This window comes from Aquarana catesbeiana, linkage group LG01 (genome assembly GCF_042186555.1).
Source record: "Aquarana catesbeiana isolate 2022-GZ linkage group LG01, ASM4218655v1, whole genome shotgun sequence".
NCBI lineage: Eukaryota > Metazoa > Chordata > Amphibia > Anura > Ranidae > Aquarana > Aquarana catesbeiana.
This window is the reverse complement of record NC_133324.1, coordinates 61,532,174-61,552,048: the sequence shown is the minus strand read 5'-3', so window position 1 is coordinate 61,552,048 and position 19,875 is coordinate 61,532,174. Positions and strand designations below refer to the sequence as shown.

Genomic DNA, 19,875 nt, shown 5'->3' with positions numbered 1-19,875 from the left:
TGACAACGATTTTCATTAGCGATTATTATCGATTAATCGTTTCAGCCCTAGAAATAATAACGAATAATAACTTGACTATTACTCCATTCGTTTAGATGCGGCATTCGTTATTTTGGATAATTTGTAACTTTGGATAAATTCATATTTGTTACATTCACTAACAGCCAGATTTGAAAAAGAAATTCAAATGCCTATAATTTAATAATTGGTTATTATTAGCAAGTTAGTTATTTTTTCGAATTTTCAGATTTTCTTTCTTATCCCTGATTTTCGAATTGCGATAACGAATGACCCAAAAAACGAAAACTAACTAATTTTTTGGCAGTGCACATGCCTAGAGCCAGCTAAAAAAGTTGGGAGCCATTTTTTATTTTTTTTAACCACTTGCCGCGCACCATATAGCAAAGTGGTTGCGATTATCCTGACCGGACGTCATATAACGTGGTCGGGATAACATCGTGGACAGTCTGACACACCGCAACTCCGATCTAGGTAAAGAGTCTCTGACGGAGACTCTTTACCATGTGATCAGCCGTGTCCAATCAGGGCTGATCACGATGTAAACAGGAAGAGCTGTTTATCGCCCTTTCCTCACTCGGTTCTGACAGACACAAGTAGAGGAGAGTTGATCGGCTGCTCCTCTGACGGGGGGGGGGGTCTGCGCTGATTGTTTATCAGCACCGCCCCCCCCCTTGGATGACCACCAGGGATGGCATCCCTGGTAGCCTTGGGTGCCAATGTGTGCCCACACATGATGCCAATCAGTGCCCACTAGCAATACCTGCCAGTGTCTCCTAATCAGTGATGCCAATCAGTACCATCTATCAGTGCCCATCTGTGCTGCATATCAGTGCCCATCAGTGCCACCTCATTGCTGCCACCTCATCCATGCTCATCAGTGCCCGGCAGTGCAGCCTCATCAGTGAAGGAGAAAACGTACTTATTTACAACATTTTATAACGGAAACAAAAACTTTTTTTTTCTAAATTTTCGTTCTTTTTTTTATTTGTTTAGCAAAAAATAAAAACCGCAGAGGTGATCAAAAACCACCAAAAGAAAGCTCTGTGGGAACAAAATGATAACAATTCTGTTTGGGTACAGCGTAACATGACCGTGCAATTGTCATTTAAACAGCGCTGAAAGCTGAAAATTGGCCTGGGCAGGAAGGGGGGAAAGTGCCCGGTGTTGAAGTGGTTAAACTTACAAAGCTTACAAGTGGAACATGTTGAAAGTGCGCTTTCAGAGTCTTTCATTGTTGTAAATAAGGTGTGTGCCCTGGTACAGTAAAACTCCTCAAATCACTCCAGCGAAATTCTTGCCCTTTATTGTAAGAACAAACTGTCCTTGTAACTGCAAAGCTGTAATTAATTTCCACGGGTAAACGGAGTTTTTACTCCCGCCCTTCATAAAGCCAAGCAAAATTCTTGTGATTAATAGTTATTTATCCAGAACAAAGACCTTGTCATTTTGTAGAGCCATCAAAGACTAAATCTTGAAGGTTACTATATTTTATGTTCGAGTATTTATTTTAGTCAAGTAGAGTCTATTCCATTGTAGCATATCAGGAGAGGTCCGTTTTTTAAAGTGCATGTAAACGCTCCTTAAAGCGCAGTTTCACCCACTTTTTACAACTTTGTCTCAAAGGGAAAACCATCCCTCCACCCCTTGTTTTTGGATAACTATTTTTTTTTTTCTTACCTTTTCTGAAGTGCATAGTGTACTTCCGTCCTAGCTCAGCCGCGGCCCAGAGCGTCATTTCCTCCTTCAACCCCGCTGACTTCTGGGACCTGTGTGTGTCCCAGAAGACGGGGCCATTAGGAACGCAACTCGCGCATGCGCAGTAGGAAACCGGCTGTGAAGCCTGAAGGCTCCTCTGCTGGTTTCCTTTAGTTACAATGGCGGCGCCTGCACCCGATCCGATAGTCGGATTGGCTTTTAATTGCTCCCTGTTTGCCTGCTAGCAATTTTTTTTTCAATCTACACTGGTTATGCTGGCCATAGATGGAGTGGTTTTCTTTTCTGCAACCACTCGATTCTGACTCTGTTGATGGGAGAATCCCTCCTATGAAGCCATTGTGTTCTGTGTTGGGGGGAGGGACACGAGAACACAGTGAATAGGGATGGCATCCCTGGTAGCCTTGGGTGCCAATGTGTGCCCACACATGATGCCAATCAGTGCCCACTAGCAATACCTGCCAGTGTCTCCTAATCAGTGATGCCAATCAGTACCATCTATCAGTGCCCATCTGTGCTGCTAGCAGCTACAGCCGCGGGCAATACTCTCATGAAAAATCCAACATGCTGGTTGTACCCAAGTTTATGGTTTGATCAACTTTGGTACAATCGGCCTGCCCATAAATGGTTTGAATCTGATTCGAACTGTAAAAAATCAGAAAAGAAAGAGGGCGCACCAACCTAGTGCATTACCACTGATAAACTTTAATGCAGCATAAAAACAGTAAAAAATTATACTCACAAATGAGCTAATAAAAATAGCTTTCAAAAGGGCGCAAAAGCGCTGTTTCTGTGGATTTACACCCCAGGACCTGTTGCCGAGAGGATCAGACTGGTGCAAATGGCTGATGGCTTACGCGTTTCGGGGGAGCACCCCTTTCTTCAGAGCCTAAGCGGGCAATGATTGTTCAAATGAGGGCTGCAAGACGCTAGGCATTACTTCTATAGGTGGCTGCACCACATATCCAGTTCATGGACACCTGAGCGCAGGAGAGGTCTTTTTTTCTTGAATCTGATTCGAACCATCTTTGACTGGCTTTACAGTCACCAGGAAGGGTGCCAGGTGTAGAGATAATGTAACCCCCAGCATGCATGTGCGGGAGTTGCATCCTCATTGCCTGTCCAATGGGCTAAGCAAGAAGACAGCAGACTCCGAAGAAGAGGACAGTAAACTGGAACTACATCACTGGAGAAGACCCATAGGTAAGTGTGTCATAATGTACAAGCAGGGTGGATAAAAATCAACCATTTAAAAAAAAAAAAAAAAAAAAAATTTTTTTTTAATTTAAATAAAGTTTATTTTAATGAAATGCTTTTTGGTGTAAAAATCTATCTAAAAGTTTTCTATTTAAGATACATTAATAACTTAGTTCATGCAACATGAAATTTAATTTGGTTCTGTAGCATGAGGCTGTATATTCTGCAATAAATTACATTTTTTTTGGTAAACTCATTCAATGAATCCAAGGTCTGCAAGCTGAAATAACACGCACTGCATTGATGCATTCACACAATTTTACAGTAATCATGAGATAAAGCAACGTTCAGGAATATTCCTTTATCCCATTGTTTTGCAAATCTATGTACACTACAAATTGTATGATTGAATCGGTTCTGATATCGCTGTTTTACTAACCTTCTAAATAGGAAACCTTCATTTTGTTTTCAAATATTACAGATTCTAACTACCAGTAAGAATAAGTTCTCACATTTAAAGAGCACCTGTCATTTCAGACCCATCATGGCAGCGCCTGTTACCAGGCATCCACTCACCTGCTGCCGCCCACGTCCCTCTTATCTTTGAATCTATGTTTTTACGAATTGCGATCATAACGAATGACCCTAAAAACCAAACAAAAGAAACGAAAACTAACTAATTTTTCGGCAGTGCACATGCCTAGAGCCAGCTAAAAAAGTTGGGAGCCATTTTTTATTTTTTTTAACCACTTGCCGCCCACCATATAGCAAAGTGGTTGCGATTTATCCTGACCGGACGTCATATAACGCGGTCAGGATAACATCGTGGACAGTCTGACACACCGCAACTCCGATCTAGGTAAAGAGTCTCTGACGGAGACTCTTTACCATGTGATCAGCCGTGTCCAGTCAGGGCTGATCACGATGTAAACAGGAAGAGCCGTTTATCCCGTTTATCCTAAAACAATCAGCACAGACCCCCCCCCCTGTCAGAGGAGCAGCCGATCTACTCCCCTCTACTTGCATCTGTCAGACGCGAGTGAGGAAAAGGGGATAAACGACCCATCATGGCAGCGCCTGTTAGCGGGCATCCACTCACCTGCTTCCTGATGACGCATTTGATGATGCGAAACGCGTAGAGGCTGCTGGGAGAGTTTTTTGCATCACGTGACCGGACGAGAACGGTAACGAGGCTTGGAGCGCAAGCCAAGCGTGGAGGCCGCACATTATCACCAGGCGGACCATGCTAACAGCCATTTACCCGTCCGTAACTGCTGGATAAGCTTCGTGTCGGCTCGAGGGCACTTTTTAATGTGAGTGATTATTTTACACTTTGTATTTTAAAATAAATGGTTCAAACATATTGCGCTATGATCACCTTTTGTCCCTATGCTTTCATATGAGGAGCATTAGAGTCCATGTTTTAGCCGGTGAGAAGTGGTGCCTAGGTGGAGTGGTTATCCCTTGAATGAACCAAAGGCGTACCTCTAGTGAAGTATCTGGTGAGTGGCCAATCTGAATGGTGGAGGGTCCCACTCAGTCACATATGAATATTGAAGCAACATAGGAGCACGCCAGTCACGTTAATGGTTACAAGATTTTGCAGCACGTTTGAAGGACTTTTTGTTTTATGTATATGTATTGAATGATTATATGGTTTATTGATCTAAAGTTTTAAAATTTCATGCACATGAAAAATCTATGAGTAATAGTTAAAAAGCATTGCAGGTGGTGGTAAATTACGGGAGTAGCGCATTCACACATATCAACCAGCATTTCCTACCCATCTAAATGAAGGGTTTTTTTTGAATGCAGCACCCTCAACAGTTAGTATGTAATATTGTTTGAGCAATTAGGGGTTGTTTTGCGCCGGTGACACACACACAGTTTATTGCTTCCGCCACATCCCTCACCTTGTGGTGTCACTGCCGCATCACCAGCCATCCCATTAAAGTGAATGGGACTGTCGGGGAGTCAACAGCGGGTCAGATGAGGAGCCACTGTGGGACAGAGATGACAGTTGCTCTTTTAAAAATGATTATTTAATTTGAGTTGATTTAAATCAAGCCTTTTTACTAGTGATTTAAATCGAATCCACCCTGTGTCCAAGTATGCTGTACAGGCTTGTATGTTATGGCAAATGCTGGCTGCCCTTACCACAGTCTAATTCAGCGTTAACTGACCCCCCCCCCCCCCCCAACTCAGTTAAAAATGTAATTTCTCGCAGTAGGCTGCAGACAGGACCTAGACGCTCTCTGGGAGATCACTGGCACCCATGTGCAGTGACTTGATACAACCCTTGTGAGTCAAACTCACAGCTTTTCAATAGGAAAGGAAAATGTGGCTTTTTAGCCACTTATTAAAGAAAAATATCAATAGATGTAATGGTGCGCGCTGGAGGAAGTAAGTACACCTTGGCCTCTTAAGCTGGTATTGCCCCCTTTTAGCAATAACTACTACTTGTAGGCATTTTGCATAACTGCTCATCAGTCTCTGATTTTCTGACCACTCCTACATATAATGGTCCTCCCAATAACATGGAAAAGTGGTCAAAAACTCATTGTCAGAGACCGGTGGGAAATGTTGCAGATCTGCGTACACCCATTGTGGTTATTATGAGGGGTTCTCTCCATCCCTGCTGGCATATTTTTTTTTTTAATGTTTTTATAAATGGAGAATGTAACAAAAGAGGAAGACTAGGGGGGCTAGTTGGGAACCATGACATGAAGATCTAACTGTTGAGTTCCTCTGCTGATATAAAAGAAGCCAAAAAAAAAAAAAAGTAACTCAGTCCGGCTGACTCCAGAAATAACTGAAATGCCGTTTAGCAGATAAGTCACCCAAGCTGTGAATTCACGGATCCCGATTTGTCTTTGTGATGTTTAGAGTGAACAAGCGATGGAAAACTCGTCTGTGGCATCAGCCTCCTCAGAAGCTGGAAGCAGCCGTTCCCAGGAGATTGAAGAGCTTGAGAGGTTCATCGATAGCTACGTACTGGAGTACCAAGTCCAGGGACTGCTGACAGACAAGATCGAAGGAGAGGGCGAGAACGAGAATACAGAGTCTAGTATATCCCAGGTGAGTGCGCTAAGCAGTGAAGCAAAAACACACCTACTACTACCGAGGTATGATTAACCACTTAAGGACAGAGCCTCTTTTTTTAGATGTATTGTTTACAAGTTAAAAACAGTGTTTTTTTTTTGCTAGAAAATTCCTTAGAGCACCCAAACATTATACATTTTTTTTCCCTAACGCCCTAGAGAATAAAATGGCGGTCATTGAAATACTTTGTCACACCGTATTTGCGCAGCGGTCTTACAAGTGCACTTTTTAAAAAAAAAAACAAAACACTTTTTTGAATCAAAAAATAAGACAACAGTAAAGTTAGCCCAATTTGTTTTATACTGTGAAAGATAATGTTACGCCGAGTAAATTGATACCCAACATGTCACACTTCAAAATTGCGCCGGCTCATGGAATGGCGACAAACTTTTACCCTTAAAAATCTCCATAGGTGACGTTTAAAAAAATCTACAGGTTGCATGTTTTAAGTTACAGGGGAGGTCTAGGGCTAGAATTATTGCTGTCGTTCTACCGATCGCAGCGATACCTCACATGTGTGGTTTGACCACCGTTTTTATATGCGGGCGCTACTCAGGTATGCGTCGGGACGGGGCGCATTTAAAACTTTTTTTTTTTTTTTAATTTTTTTTTTACATTTACACTATTTAAAAAAAAAAAAATGTCACTTTTATTCCTATTACAAGGAATGTAAACATCCCTTGTAATAGAAAAAAAGCATGACAGGTCCTCTTAAATATGAGATCTGGGGTCAAAAAGACCCCAGATCTCATATTTACATTAAAATGCAATAAATTACAACATTTTTTTTTATTGAAAAAGAAAAATAGCCCTTTAAGAGCTATGGGCGGAAGTGACGTTTTGACGTCGCTTCTGCCCTGCAGTGATATGGAGACGGGTGGGGGCCATCTTCCCCTCACTCGTCTCCATACCCAGCAAGTGAAAGGACACGATCGAGATGAGAAACATCTCAAGGATGATCAGTGGAAACAGGGGGCACCTGAGCTCAATTTTGAGTGTCATGGCAAAGGCTGTGAATACTTATGTACATGGGATGTTTTCCTTTTTTATGTTTAATAAACTTGAAAAGATTTCAAACTTCTTTCACAGTGTCATTATGGGGTATTGTTTGTAGAATTTTGAAGAAAATAATGAATTGAATTCATTTTGGAATAAGGCTGTAACATAACAAAATGTGGGAAAAGTGAAGTGCTGTGAATACTTTCCGGATGCACTGTGTGTGTGTATGTGTGTGTGTGTGTGTATATATTTGTTTTATACATACATACACACGTTATATTTATATATATTTGGTTGGTAGGAAACACTGTAACAAGTTCTATTTCAGTGCTTCCTAATAAATGTCTGTTTTTGAGCTGTAACAGGACAGTGACATTTCACAAGTGTCTTTCCTTTGGCTGGGAAATATCTAATTATTGATAGGTCAGGCCTTTGTCGGTTGGAAGATTATCATGCGTGTGTTGTATGTATCTCACAGGCACTGAATATTACTCCTCTCTTCCTGCTATGGACCCAAATGTTTTTGAATTATTGCTTTTTTTTCTTCCAGCGTGCGCATTTGAGCACCGAAAAGACAAAATTGGCTGCTTTTCTGTTTGTTCTGATTTGTTCTTAAGTTACGTGTTTTCCCTGTGAGTTCCTTTGTGATCTGTATGTGTTTTTTTTTTTTTTTTTTGCAGTGGACGGTGGAGTGTAACGAACAGCTGGAGGTAAACCGAACGTCACCAAAAGGGAGAAGACCATCCTATAACCACAATCAGGTGAGCAAATACTTATGTTGGATTTATAATGGTCTCACTTTCCACAACTGGGACGCATCATAGGCTGGTTTCACAATCTAGTATTAAATAGGTTGTGTTTTTAATTAGCTGTTTCCTGAATTTTGGGTTTAGAGATGATCTGCAGCTTTAGTTTCAGCTTAAATTGGGCCAAGCTGGCCCAAATAAACTATTTCCCTTTCTAACATATGCAGCTGCTGGGTGTGCTGAATAAACTGTACGTAGCTGAGGCTACATACAGTATACAGCACTGTGTTCCGAGTGTGAGACGGGCCTGCCTTGTCTCACACCCAGAACAAGATATCATCGCTCTGAGCGACTTCAGCCATTTATAGGCAGCTTTGTATTCTATCAATGAATACAAAGCTCCCTCTGATTGGCTGAGTCAGGTAGGCGGATGGTGATGTCACATTCTCTGAGTCAGCCAATCAGAGAAAGCGAGAAAGCTTTGTATTCATTGATAGAATACAAAGTTTTTTTCTGAGTCAACCAATCAGAGAAAGCTTTGTATTCATTGATAGAAAACAAAGTTACCTATGAATGGCTGTGCGCTGCTCAGACTGACTATTTTTTTCTGGTTGTGAGACCAGAAGGGCTCGTCTTGCACCCGGAACACAGTGCTTCTATGGTAGCCTCAGCTATGTACACTTTATACAGCACACCTAGCGGCTGCACCTTCGTGGGGGGAAATAGTTCATTTGGGCCTGCTTGGTCCGAACAAATGATTTATACTGAAACTAAAGTTGGAGATCAGCTTTAAAAAGCTCATCCTCGTGCAAATAAAAACCCACCTTGCTACCTCCAGTCCACCAATTTGTTTTTTTTTTTTAAATAAATGAGAACTCATGATCCATTGTTGCAGTCCAGGCCTCTTGCCGGCTGGTTTTGCTACAGACCCTTCCTTGTGATGTCATGGGCTGATGAAGTCTTCATGACCTTGTAGGCCCAATAGGAAGTGTCCATGTCACAAGACGGCACTCAAAGAAGGACCCTCCTAATCTGCAGTGAAGAAGAAAGTTTGAACCCAGCATGTCACATGGCCACCAATTCAGGTAAATATTTGAAATTAGGCATTGCTTTTTCATTGGAACTTCCATGCCAAATAGGTGGGGAATTGCCCCTGCTTATGACATTCTGGGACGCAAGGATGACGTCACAATGCCTCCATAATATTTAAAAACATTAGGTGGTGACTGGGGAAGGGGAGGGCTGGATGCAATATTCCCCATGCATACGTTCAAGAAAACGGCTGTTCAGTAATGCTGGGTGCTGGAATTACTATAGGTTGGAGACAATGACAATCAAAGTGAAGAAGTGTCAACAGCACACCAAGGATTCCTCAAAGGGGTCCAAAGCTTTATTTCCGGGGTCATATGATAAACATACAGCTAGGGAACAGGGGAGTAATTAAAAAAAAAAAAAGCAGACCTATAGCTTTGCACAGAAGGTTCACTTTAAAAATATATAACTGCCAGATTAGGTAGGTGAACAATTAGGTGGTGGCAGGGGAAGGGACGGTAACCCTGGCTGGGTAACATTCACCACTTACCTTTCGGAAAGTTTACTCCCCCTTTATGACCAGGCCATTTTTTGCGATAAGGCACTGTGTTACTTTAACTGACAATTGCGCAGTGGTACCACGCTGTACCCAAATAAAATTGATGTCCTTTTTTCCCCACAAATGCCGGTGGACATCGAGTCCGCCATACCTGCCCATCAACTGTGTATAATCGCAGCGGGGCGGTGGCGCGCAGGCCAGACCCAGAAGTGTCAGATCTAGGGATGCACCTAAACATATCGGCCGAAAATGGCCTTAATGCCGAAAAGGAAATCACGCTGACAACGGTGCAGAAAATGGTGCCCCTGGTGCCGCCCATTATGGGGGTGTCGTTCTGGAGCGTCCCCGTCCAGTCCTCCCCTTCCTCCCTCCCTCCCTCCTCGACGAGGCGGCTGAAAGCAAAACAGTGCTCTATCTATGGAGGAAAGCTGTCAGCACACCGCATTAAGGAGCAGCTTGTCGGTATGATCAATGGGAGGAGCATTATCAGTGTGCAGCACTGCGGGGGTTAAGAGTGCAGGACCTGTTTGACATGCTGTGAGCCCGCTCGGTGAAGCGAGCGGGCTCCTCCCTCTGACCATACCGACAAGCTGCTCCTTAATGCAGTGTGCTGACAGCTTTCCTCCATAGATAGAGCACTGTTCTTGGCTTTGCCTTGCTAACACTGCCCTGTCCTGATCCTGTCTGACATACTAAGGCAGGCTGCATGATGGGCACTGGTAGGCTGCTGGGCACTGGTGAGGCACAGGCAGGCTGCAAATGATGGGCACTGGTAGGCTGCATTTAAAGGAACCTAGTGAGGCTGCATTGATCTCCTGTACCATGTCCCCAGTCTCTGACCATCTCCTGTACCATGTCCCCAGTCTCTGACCATCTCCTGTACCATGTCCCCAGTCTCTGACCATCTCCTGTACCATGTCCCCAGTCTCTGACCATCTCCTGTACCACGTCTGCAGTCTCTGACCATCTCCTGTACCATGTCTGCAGTCTCTGACCATCTCCTGTACCACGTCTGCAGTCTGACCATCTCCTGTACCACGTCTGCAGTCTCTGACCATCTCCTGTACCACGTCTGCAGTCTCTGACCATCTCCTGTACCACGTCTGCAGTCTCTGACCATCTCCTGTACCACGTCTGCAGTCTCTGACCATCTCCTGTACCACGTCTGCAGTCTCTGACCATCTCCTGTACCACGTCTGCAGTCTCTGACCATCTCCTGTACCACGTCTGCAGTCTGACCATCTCCTGTACCACGTCTGCAGTCTCTGACCATCTCCTGTACCACGTCTGCAGTCTCTGACCATCTCCTGTACCACGTCTGCAGTCTCTGACCATCTCCTGTACCACGTCTGCAGTCTCTGACCATCTCCTGTACCACGTCTGCAGTCTCTGACCATCTCCTGTACCACGTCTGCAGTCTCTGACCATCTCCTGTACCACGTCTGCAGTCTCTGACCATCTCCTGTACCACGTCTGCAGTCTCTGACCATCTCCTGTACCACGTCTGCAGTCTCTGACCATCTCCTGTACCATGTCTGCAGTCTCTGACCATCTCCTGTACCATGTCTGCAGTCTCTGACCATCTCCTGTATCATGTCTGCAGTCTCTGACCATGTCCTGTATAAAAATTTAAAAACAGTCTTTTTCGGTATCAGTTTCGGTTTTTGGCCTGGTGTATTTTTCATTTTCGGTATCGGTTTCGGCACCAAAAAACCCATTCGGTGCACCCCTAGTCAGTTCACCTACTACGTACATGATCTGGGCACAGAGCGGCCGCCCTGCCATAGTATATGTACGGTGGGTGGTCCACAAGTGGTTAAATGCAGGTAAAAGTGCACAAAAACATTCACTAAGATGTGATAAAATGTACGTAAAACCCAAATTTGCATTTTAAAAAAATGCTACGTTTGTGGGTCAGTCTCTGATTTTCCTATGTTGCAATAATGCTGTAAAACAAAAGAATTGAAGGCTCACCCTTCTAGTCAGCTTTGGCACCCTGTGCAGGGGATTGGCTGCTGATCTTCACAAACGGTATTTGCTCAGGTGAGGCAACAATTCTGTACTATTGAGGAGCAAGAATCGCAGATCCTAAAATTTACCACACACATTATAATCTGCTCGTACAATCTCCGTTAGACCTTCCAACAACCACGTAGTGCAAGGTCCTGACTGATTGTAAAGAAATTGATTGGTTAGTGTAGGTGGGTCCTGATATTACACATAGTAGCTTTGGTAAATCTGAAGGAGATTGTACAAAAATGAAACAATCAGATTGTAATCTATATTCTCAAGGGAATTTAAAGTGGTTCTAAAGCCTCAAGGTTTTTCACTGTAATGCATTCTAGTGATTTGTAAAGTCTTGTTTAAAAAAAATAAAATAACATGTTCTACTTGCCTCCTCTGTGCAGTTGGTTTTGCATAGAGCAGCCCAGATCCTCCTCTTCTCTGGTCCCTCTTTGCTGCTACTAGCCCCTCCCTCCTCTTAAGTGCCCCCTCACGCATCGCCTCTCTATGGGGGCACATGAGCTGAGCCAGAGCTCTGTGTATCCATTCAGACACGGAGTCCCGACCCGGCCCCTCCCCCTCTCTCTTCCCTGATTTGGCTGACTGACTTTGACAGCCATGGGAGCCAATGGCGCCGCTGCTGTGTCTCAGCCAATCAGGAGGAGGGTCCCGGATGACTTACACATTCGTGGACATCGCTGGAGAGAGATGGGACTCGGTTAAGTAATTAGGGGGGTTGCTGGGAGGCTGCTACACACAAAAGGTTTTTTTATCCTAATGCATTAAGATAAAAAACCTTGTGCCTTTTACAATTCCTTTAAGGTGAAAAACCTTAAAGGAGTTAAGACTTAACTCCCCAGACCCCCCCCCCCCCCCCCTTTTCTTACCGGAACCCAATCCGATACAGAGATGTGCTTAAAGCGGAGTTCCACACAAAAATGGACAATAAAACAAGTATAGGCGCAAAACAAGTCAGACATCATAAACCTTCTGATACAAATCTGCTAAAAAAAAAAAAAAAAAGGGAGATAATGATAAAAATAGTCAGGTCAGTCCATAAAATCAAAATCGGCTGAAAGAGTATTTTTAGGAATGGTGACGACGGAAGAAAAGCGTCCAAAAAATGCAAGCAGGGCTGTCATCATGATAGGGTAGAAACCAATTCCTCAGCTGCAACAAAACACAAGTAGAGAGGCGCCTCTGGGTGCAGTATTTAGGAAATAACGCTTTTAATAATGGATGTAGATCAACTCACATTTTGTAGGAATAAACAGGCATGGTATTAATAATACAGTGACGCATCCCCGAGTCCTAGGCAGTATGGAATCCTTGCTGACAACTGTGGGATCTTCCGGCAGATGGAGGACGCCGGCTCCGGAGAGCGTCCTCAGAGCAAGGCGTGGAACGCAGAGGACAGCTTGCTGCGGACGGATGACGTCATAAAAAGCTGGGTGCGTTTCGAGAGCATACGCACTTGGCGATGTAAGCAAGTCTGTAGAATCTGTTGACAAATTAGCGCGACTTGCTTACATCGCCAAGTGCGTATGCTCTCGAAACGCGTCCAGCTTTGATGACGTCATCAGTCCGCAGCAAGCTTACATCGCCAAGTGCGTATGCTCTCGAAACGCGTCCAGCTTTGATGACGTCATCAGTCCGCAGCAAGCTGTCCTCTGCGTTCCACGCCTCGCTTTCCTAAATACTGCACCCAGAGGCGCCTCTCTACTTGTGTTTTTTTTCCACACAAAAATGGAACTTCCGCTTTTCGGAAACCCTCCCCCTCTCCGGTGTCACATTTGGCACCTTTCAGGGGAGAGGGGGGAGCAGGTACCTGTCTAATACAGGTATCTTGCTCCCATTTCCAGGCATCTACACCACCATTCCACACCCCCCCCCCAGCTGCCTTCTGGGAGACACACGTGTCCCGGGAGACAGCAGAGACCAGTGGGAATGCGCAGCGCGAGTCGCGCAAGCGCAGTAGGGAACCAGGAAGTGATGCCACAAGGCTTCACTTCCTGATTCCCTTACCGAAGATGGAGGCGGCAGCACCCGAGAGCCGAGGGTGCCGACGTTGCGGGCACCCCGGACAGGTAAGTGTCCATATTTTAAAAGTCAGCAGCTGCAGTATTTGTAGCTGCTGACTTTTTAAAAAAAAAACGGCGGAACTCCGCTTTAAGCGCAGCGGTTCCAGCCGCTATCCCTCTCCTCCATTGGATGAGTTTTTATAGCCGCAGGAGCCAATGGCTCTCGCTGCTGTCAATCAAATCCTGTGACACGGGAGCGGGGTCAAGTCCCTGTCTGTGTCAATGGACGCAACAGCGGGACTCGAGAGCGTGCCCCCCCCCCCCCAAGGGAAAGCGGGTTTCCGTGGGGCCATCTGAAGAAGAGGAGGGGCCTGGAGCGCTGGTGAGGGATATGAGAAGAGGAGATTCGGGGCTGCCCTGTGCAAAACCATTACAGAGCAGGTAAGTATAACATGTGTGTTATTTTATAACACGCCAGAAAAGCTTTAATGCTTTTGGCATGGGGGGAAAAAATTAAGATATTGCATTTTTTATTTATTTTTTTTTTCTTTGCACTGCTCTTTTCAGTTGCTTGACTTTTCCCACCATCTTCACATTTACTGCTAACTTTTTTTTTTTTTTTATCGGCACCTTCCTACCCAATCTCAGACATTCTACCTGTGAGATGGAACGATTAACACACTCAGCCTTTTTGTCTTCCTGAACGCCGGCTCTGCTCTTCCCTGTAATTAGTTATTAATTAAATGTCAGCCGTGTGATTAAATGCCAAGGAAAGTATTCCGAGGAACGGCATTAATGGTCCCTACTGTACAAAAGCCACACAACACCTTGTTATGGGAGGTTTTACAGGGTAATGGATTACTGGTTCCTATTAATGAGATAGCTAAGACATGCCTAGTTAATTAAAGCAGACCTATATTTAAAAAAACAAAAAAAAAAAAACTTAATAAAACAGGAACATGATTTTTTTTTTTTTTCTTTAAAGGCTTAGTTCACTATTTGTAGCATAATTTAAGGTAGAATTCCAGGATAAACCTAATATCAAGAATGTTCCCTCTCCAGCCCCCCCCCCCCACTAACACCTATGCTGACTAAACTGTGCAAGAAAGATCTACACTCTATTAGGTACACCTTGCTAGTCCCGGGTTGGACCCCCTTTTGCCTTCATTCTTGGTGGCATAGATTCAACAAGGTGTTGGAAACATTCCTCAGAGATTTTGCTCCATAGTGACATGATAAAATCACACAGTTGCTGCAGATTTGTCGGCTTCCGTTCCACCACATCCCAAAGGTGCTCTATTGGATGAGATGTGGTGAATGTGGAGGACATTGGAGTACAGTGACCTCATTGTCCAGTGGTGAGATGATTGGAACTTTGTGACATGGTACATTATCCTGCTGGAAGGAGCCATCAGAAGATGGGTACACAGTAGTCATAAAGGGATGGACATGGTCAGCAACAATACTCAGGTAGGTCGTGGGGTTTAAATGATGATCAATTGGTACTAAGGGGCCCAAAGTGTGCCAAGAAAATATCCCCCACACCATTACACCACCACCAGCCTGAACCATTGATACAAGGCAGGATGGATCCATGATTTCATGTTGTTTACACCAAATTCTGACCCGACCATCTGAATGTCGCAGCTAAAATCAAGAATCATCAGACCAGGCAAAGTTTTTCCAATCTTCTATTGTCCAATTTTGATGATCCTGTGCCAATTGTAGCCTCAGTTTCCTGTTCTTAGCTGACAGGAGTGGCAACCGGGGGGGGGGTCTTCTGCTGCTGTAGTCCATCTGCTTCAAGGTTCGATGTGTTGTGCGTTCAGAGATGGTATTCTGCATACCTTGGTTGTAACGAGTGGTTGTTTGAGTTACTGTTGTCTTTATATCACCTGGAACCAGACTGCTCATTCTTCTCTGACCACTGACATCAACAAGGCATTTTCCTCCACACAACTGCCACTCACTGGATATTTTCTCTATTTCGGACCATTCTCTGTAAACCCGAGAAATGGTTGTGTGTGAAAATCCCAGTAGATCAGCAGTTTTTGAAATGCTCAGGCCAGCCCATCTGGCACCAACAACCAGGCCACGTTCAAAGTCACTTAAATCCCCCTTTCTTCCCCATTCTGATGCTCGGATTAAACTTCAGCAAGTCATGTTCACCTCGTCTAGATGCCTAAATGAATTGAGTTGCTGCCATGTGATTGGCTGGTTAGCAATTTGTGTTACCATGCAGTTAAACAGGTGTACCTAATAAAAAGGGCCAATGAATGTATATACTTGCCCATTTTCATATCACACTGGTCTGGTCATGTAATCGCCTGTGTCCGCCAGTGCAGGCTGCAGGGAAGAGGAGTGAGTGCGTGACAATGGTTGGAATGCCTGGAAGTGATATTTACCCCCCCATAGGCTCCTATGGCCCATCTGTTGCCACTCGCTCCTCTTCCCTGCAGCCGCTGCTGGCTAACACTGGGGAGCCAGATCACGTGACAACGGATGGGTGATGTCGCCACCCACAGGCATGCCAGCCGTTGTTGAGCGCTCGCTCCATTCCCCTGCAGCCAGCATGACCAGACTGGAGAAGCCTGCAAAATAGGTGAGTATATACATCTTTCTTACACAGGCTAGTTAGTGTAGACATTAGTAGGGTGGAGGAACCATTTTTAAGCTTAGTTAGGTCCATCCTGGAATTCTATTGTGAGTTTTCATAATGAAATGAAGCTTTTGGTATGCCATTTTGTGTAAGAACCAGACCCCCCCCCCCCCCCCAACCCCCGTCTGGTCGATTTGCTTCTTCCCTGATGTCAGCTTGAAAATAACCCCAGCCCTGGGCTTCCATGTAGTGTGCACAGGACTATATACCATGAACTGCAGAACCAAACTACATTTCCCATGATGCACTTGAAAGGAAGGGGAGGGAGGTTGGTGAGCGCAGTGGGCAGACCCATGACATCTGTGCACAAGAGGCGAGAGCTTTGGGGCTCTGCCAATGGGTCAGGCTGTCCTGCATTGTCCACAGGATGCCTGACTTGATAGCAGAAGGAACTTTTTTTGCACACAGGGCGACTGATGGCTGCCATGGGCCTACTCCAGCACTTAAAGAAGGTTTTAACGGTCTGGAAAAAGGGGTACTACAACCAGTGTTCACTTTGATGTCAAATTCTGATTTAGTTTTAGTCCTAGTCTTTTGACTAAAATGCCATTTTAGTTTTAATTGTATTTTGTTTGTTTTTTGGTCGTATTTTAGTCGACTAAAATGGTGTTAACCACTTGACCTCCAGAAGGTTTACCCCCCTTCGTGACCAGGCCATTTTTTCCGATACGGCACTGCTTTACTTTAATTGAGTTGAGAGTTGAGTTGAGTTGCATCTTGATATAGCGCGGTCCTTTACCCCGTAGGGTCCCAACACGCTTAAAAACACAAACACATGCTAGGGTCAATTTATAGACAGGATCTGATTAACCTACCAGCATGTCTTTGGAGTGTGGGAGGAAACCGGAGAACCCGGAGGAAACCCACGCAGACACAGGGAGAACATGGAAACTCCAGGGAGATGTCGTGGTTGGGATTCGAACCTGCGACCCTTTTTACTGCTAGGCGAGAGTGCTACCCACTACACCACTGTGCTGACAATTGTGCGGTCGTGCGACACTGTAGCCAAATAAAATTTATGTCCCCCCTTTTTTTTTCCCCCCCACAAATTGAGCTTTCTTCTGGTGATATTTGATCACCTCTGTGTTTTTTTTTATTTTTTTATTTTTTGTGCTATAAACAAAAAAAGACAGACAATTTTGAAAAAAAAATATTTTTTCCTTTCTGCTATAAAACATATCCAATTTAAAATGTAAAAATAAAAAAAATCTAATTTCTTCATAAACTTAGGCCAATATGTATTCTGCTACATATTTTTGGTAAAATAAATCCCAATAAGCGTATATTGATTGGTTTGCACAAAAGTTATAGCGTCTACAAATTTTGGGATATTTTTATCCTATTTATTTTTTTACTAGTAATGGCGGCGATCAGCAGCCTACAAAATTGCGGCCGACATTCTGACACTTTTTGGGGACCAGTGACACTAATACAGTAATCAATGCTAAAAATATGCACTGTCACTGTACTGATGACACTGGCTGGGAAGCGGTTAACATCAGGGCCGATCAAAGGGTTAACTGTGTGCCTAGACAGTGTTTTACTAAACTGTGTGAGGTGCTTTTACTAGGGGGAAGAGATTGAATTTATTCCCTGCTTTGCAGTGACGCAAACGCCATCCCTTCCCTCCCGTCCGAATGGCGATCTGTCTATGTATACAACGCAGATTGCTGTTCTGACGGGAGGGAAGGGAAGGTGTTTGTGTCCCTGCAAAGCAGGGAATAAATTCAATCTCTTTGTTTTACGTAGGGGAATCACAGATTCCGTCTCTCTGCCTGATGATCCGTGAGTGCAGGAGGACAATCGGGTACCGTGCGCCCACAGATCGGCTTCTACTGTGTGTAATCGCAGCAGAAGCGATCGGGCAGCGGCGCACAGGCATGCACCCTACCTAGAAGTGTTGGATTGTGTGTGTGTGTGTGTGTGTGTGTGTGTGTATATATAATAGATATAGATATATCTAGATATAGATATAGAGAGATAGATATATGTGTGATCCGGCTCACAGGTGCTGCCCTGTAGCAGTATAACTACTATAGGGTGGACCCTAAAGCGGAACTTTAATATTTTTTTCAACTTTCCATCTATTAAATCTTCTGCCCTCATTGTTGTTTTAACTTTAGATAATAAAACCTTATACAGCCCACTTCCTGTTTTCTTGTCTGGTCATTAGCCTAGGCTTATGACATCATGCACAGCTCTCTCTCTCTCTCACTCTCGTGAGAGTTTGCCAGGAAGGGGGGGGGGGGGGTGAGTCATAAGAGGGCCAATTAGAGCTGCAGAGCTGGAGGCGTGCATCTGTGTAAATCCAGGAAGTGAACAGGCAGCAGCTTCAGCTGCCCACAGTTAAAATGGTTACAGCCAGACTCAGTGGAGGATAATTTCAGCAGGATATTTGGCAAGTACAGAATCACAGTATATATAAAATAATATGCAAAGTGGTTGGAGGGAAGCTTCAAAATGGCAAAGATGTTTTTATTACAAGTTATGCGAGCGGACTACAGTTGCTTTGTGGTTAATTTAGTCAGCAAAATTAACACTGAATACAATATAATACCGGCACATAGGTTGAAATATGTCCCCCTTTACCTAATCTAAGGGCGTTCTGTTACAGTCATGTGATCTCACTTCACGGGGAGAGCAGTGACAACAGGCCTGGGCATTGGCGTCACCCATAGACTTACTAGGGGACATCTGTTGTCCGCTGTCCGTTCTCACCCCCCCGAAGTTGGCGCTGGGAGCCGATCACGTGGCATGATCGGAACTCCTTGAAAATAAGTATGCACACCTTTCCTTTACAAGGTAGGTCGTTTTGGCCTTAGAAGGGGGTGGGAGGAGGTTTAAGCTTAGTTAAGTTTTGACCGGACTGCTACTTAAAAAAAAAAAAAAAAAAAAAATTGCACCTGCAGCATTTTTGGCAATGCAGCTCACCATGGTATGTTCATTGTGGTGTTCTATAGTGCAGGTACGTTACCAGCTGCTATATGTATTGGAATAACATTTCAAATGAATGGTACCACAACCCAATGTACTTTTTTAATTAATATGCATTGCAGTAACACACCGTATCACGCCCTTTCCTGCCATGCACATGTATGGAACCAGCTTTAAAGTGGAAGTAAACCCTCCTATTGTTTTCAGCCAAGGAAGCAGCCATCTTGGCCTCTGTTTAATCTACAACTGCCATGATGTAGCACATGTGATCAGTTCTGAGACACCAGCCATTGGATGGTTTGACAGTTTGGTTGAGAGCACATCCAAGGTGACAGTTAGAGCCCTTTCACACTGGGGCGGTTTGCAGGTGTTATTGCGCTAAAAATACCGCCTGCAAACCGACCCAAAACAGCCACTGCTGTTTGTTCAGTGTGAAAGCTCGAGGGCTTTCACACTGAAGCGGTGCGCTGGCAGGAGAAGAAAAAAACTCCTGCAAGCTGCATCTTTGGAGCGGTGAAGGAGCGGTGTATTCACCGCTCCTAAACCGCTCCTGCCCATTGAAATCAATGGGGCAGCGCGGCTATACCGCGGCAATACCGCGGCTATAGCCGCGCTATACGAGCAGTTTTAACCCTTTTTCGGCCGTCAGTGGAGGTTAAAACTGCACCGCTAGCGGCCGAATACCGCCGACACCCCCTACTGCCCCAGTGTGAAAGCAGCCTTAGATTTTCGGCACATGCTGGGAATGTAACTGTTTTTTGAAACTGTTAAATCGATGTGTTTTCCATTTTAACCACTTGCCGACCAACCGCCACAGATTTACTGTGGCAGAATGGCATGGCTGGGCGAAACAACGTTATGTTACGTCGCTTCGCCCTGGGGCCACTA

The 19,875-nt window shown here is 44.6% G+C and overlaps 1 protein-coding gene across 2 annotated transcripts in view; it reads left to right on the top strand.

Annotated features, from left to right (window-relative positions):
• CTIF (cap binding complex dependent translation initiation factor) overlaps positions 1-19,875 on the top strand; it is a 354,845-nt gene that overhangs the window by 87,645 nt on the left and 247,325 nt on the right. For both annotated transcript variants that reach the window (XM_073619271.1, XM_073619262.1), the window contains exons 3-4: positions 5,818-6,009; positions 7,713-7,793. In XM_073619271.1, the coding sequence (XP_073475372.1) occupies positions 5,830-6,009; positions 7,713-7,793 (261 nt within the window). In that variant the 5' untranslated portion in view covers positions 5,818-5,829. The remainder of the gene's footprint in view (positions 1-5,817; positions 6,010-7,712; positions 7,794-19,875) is intronic.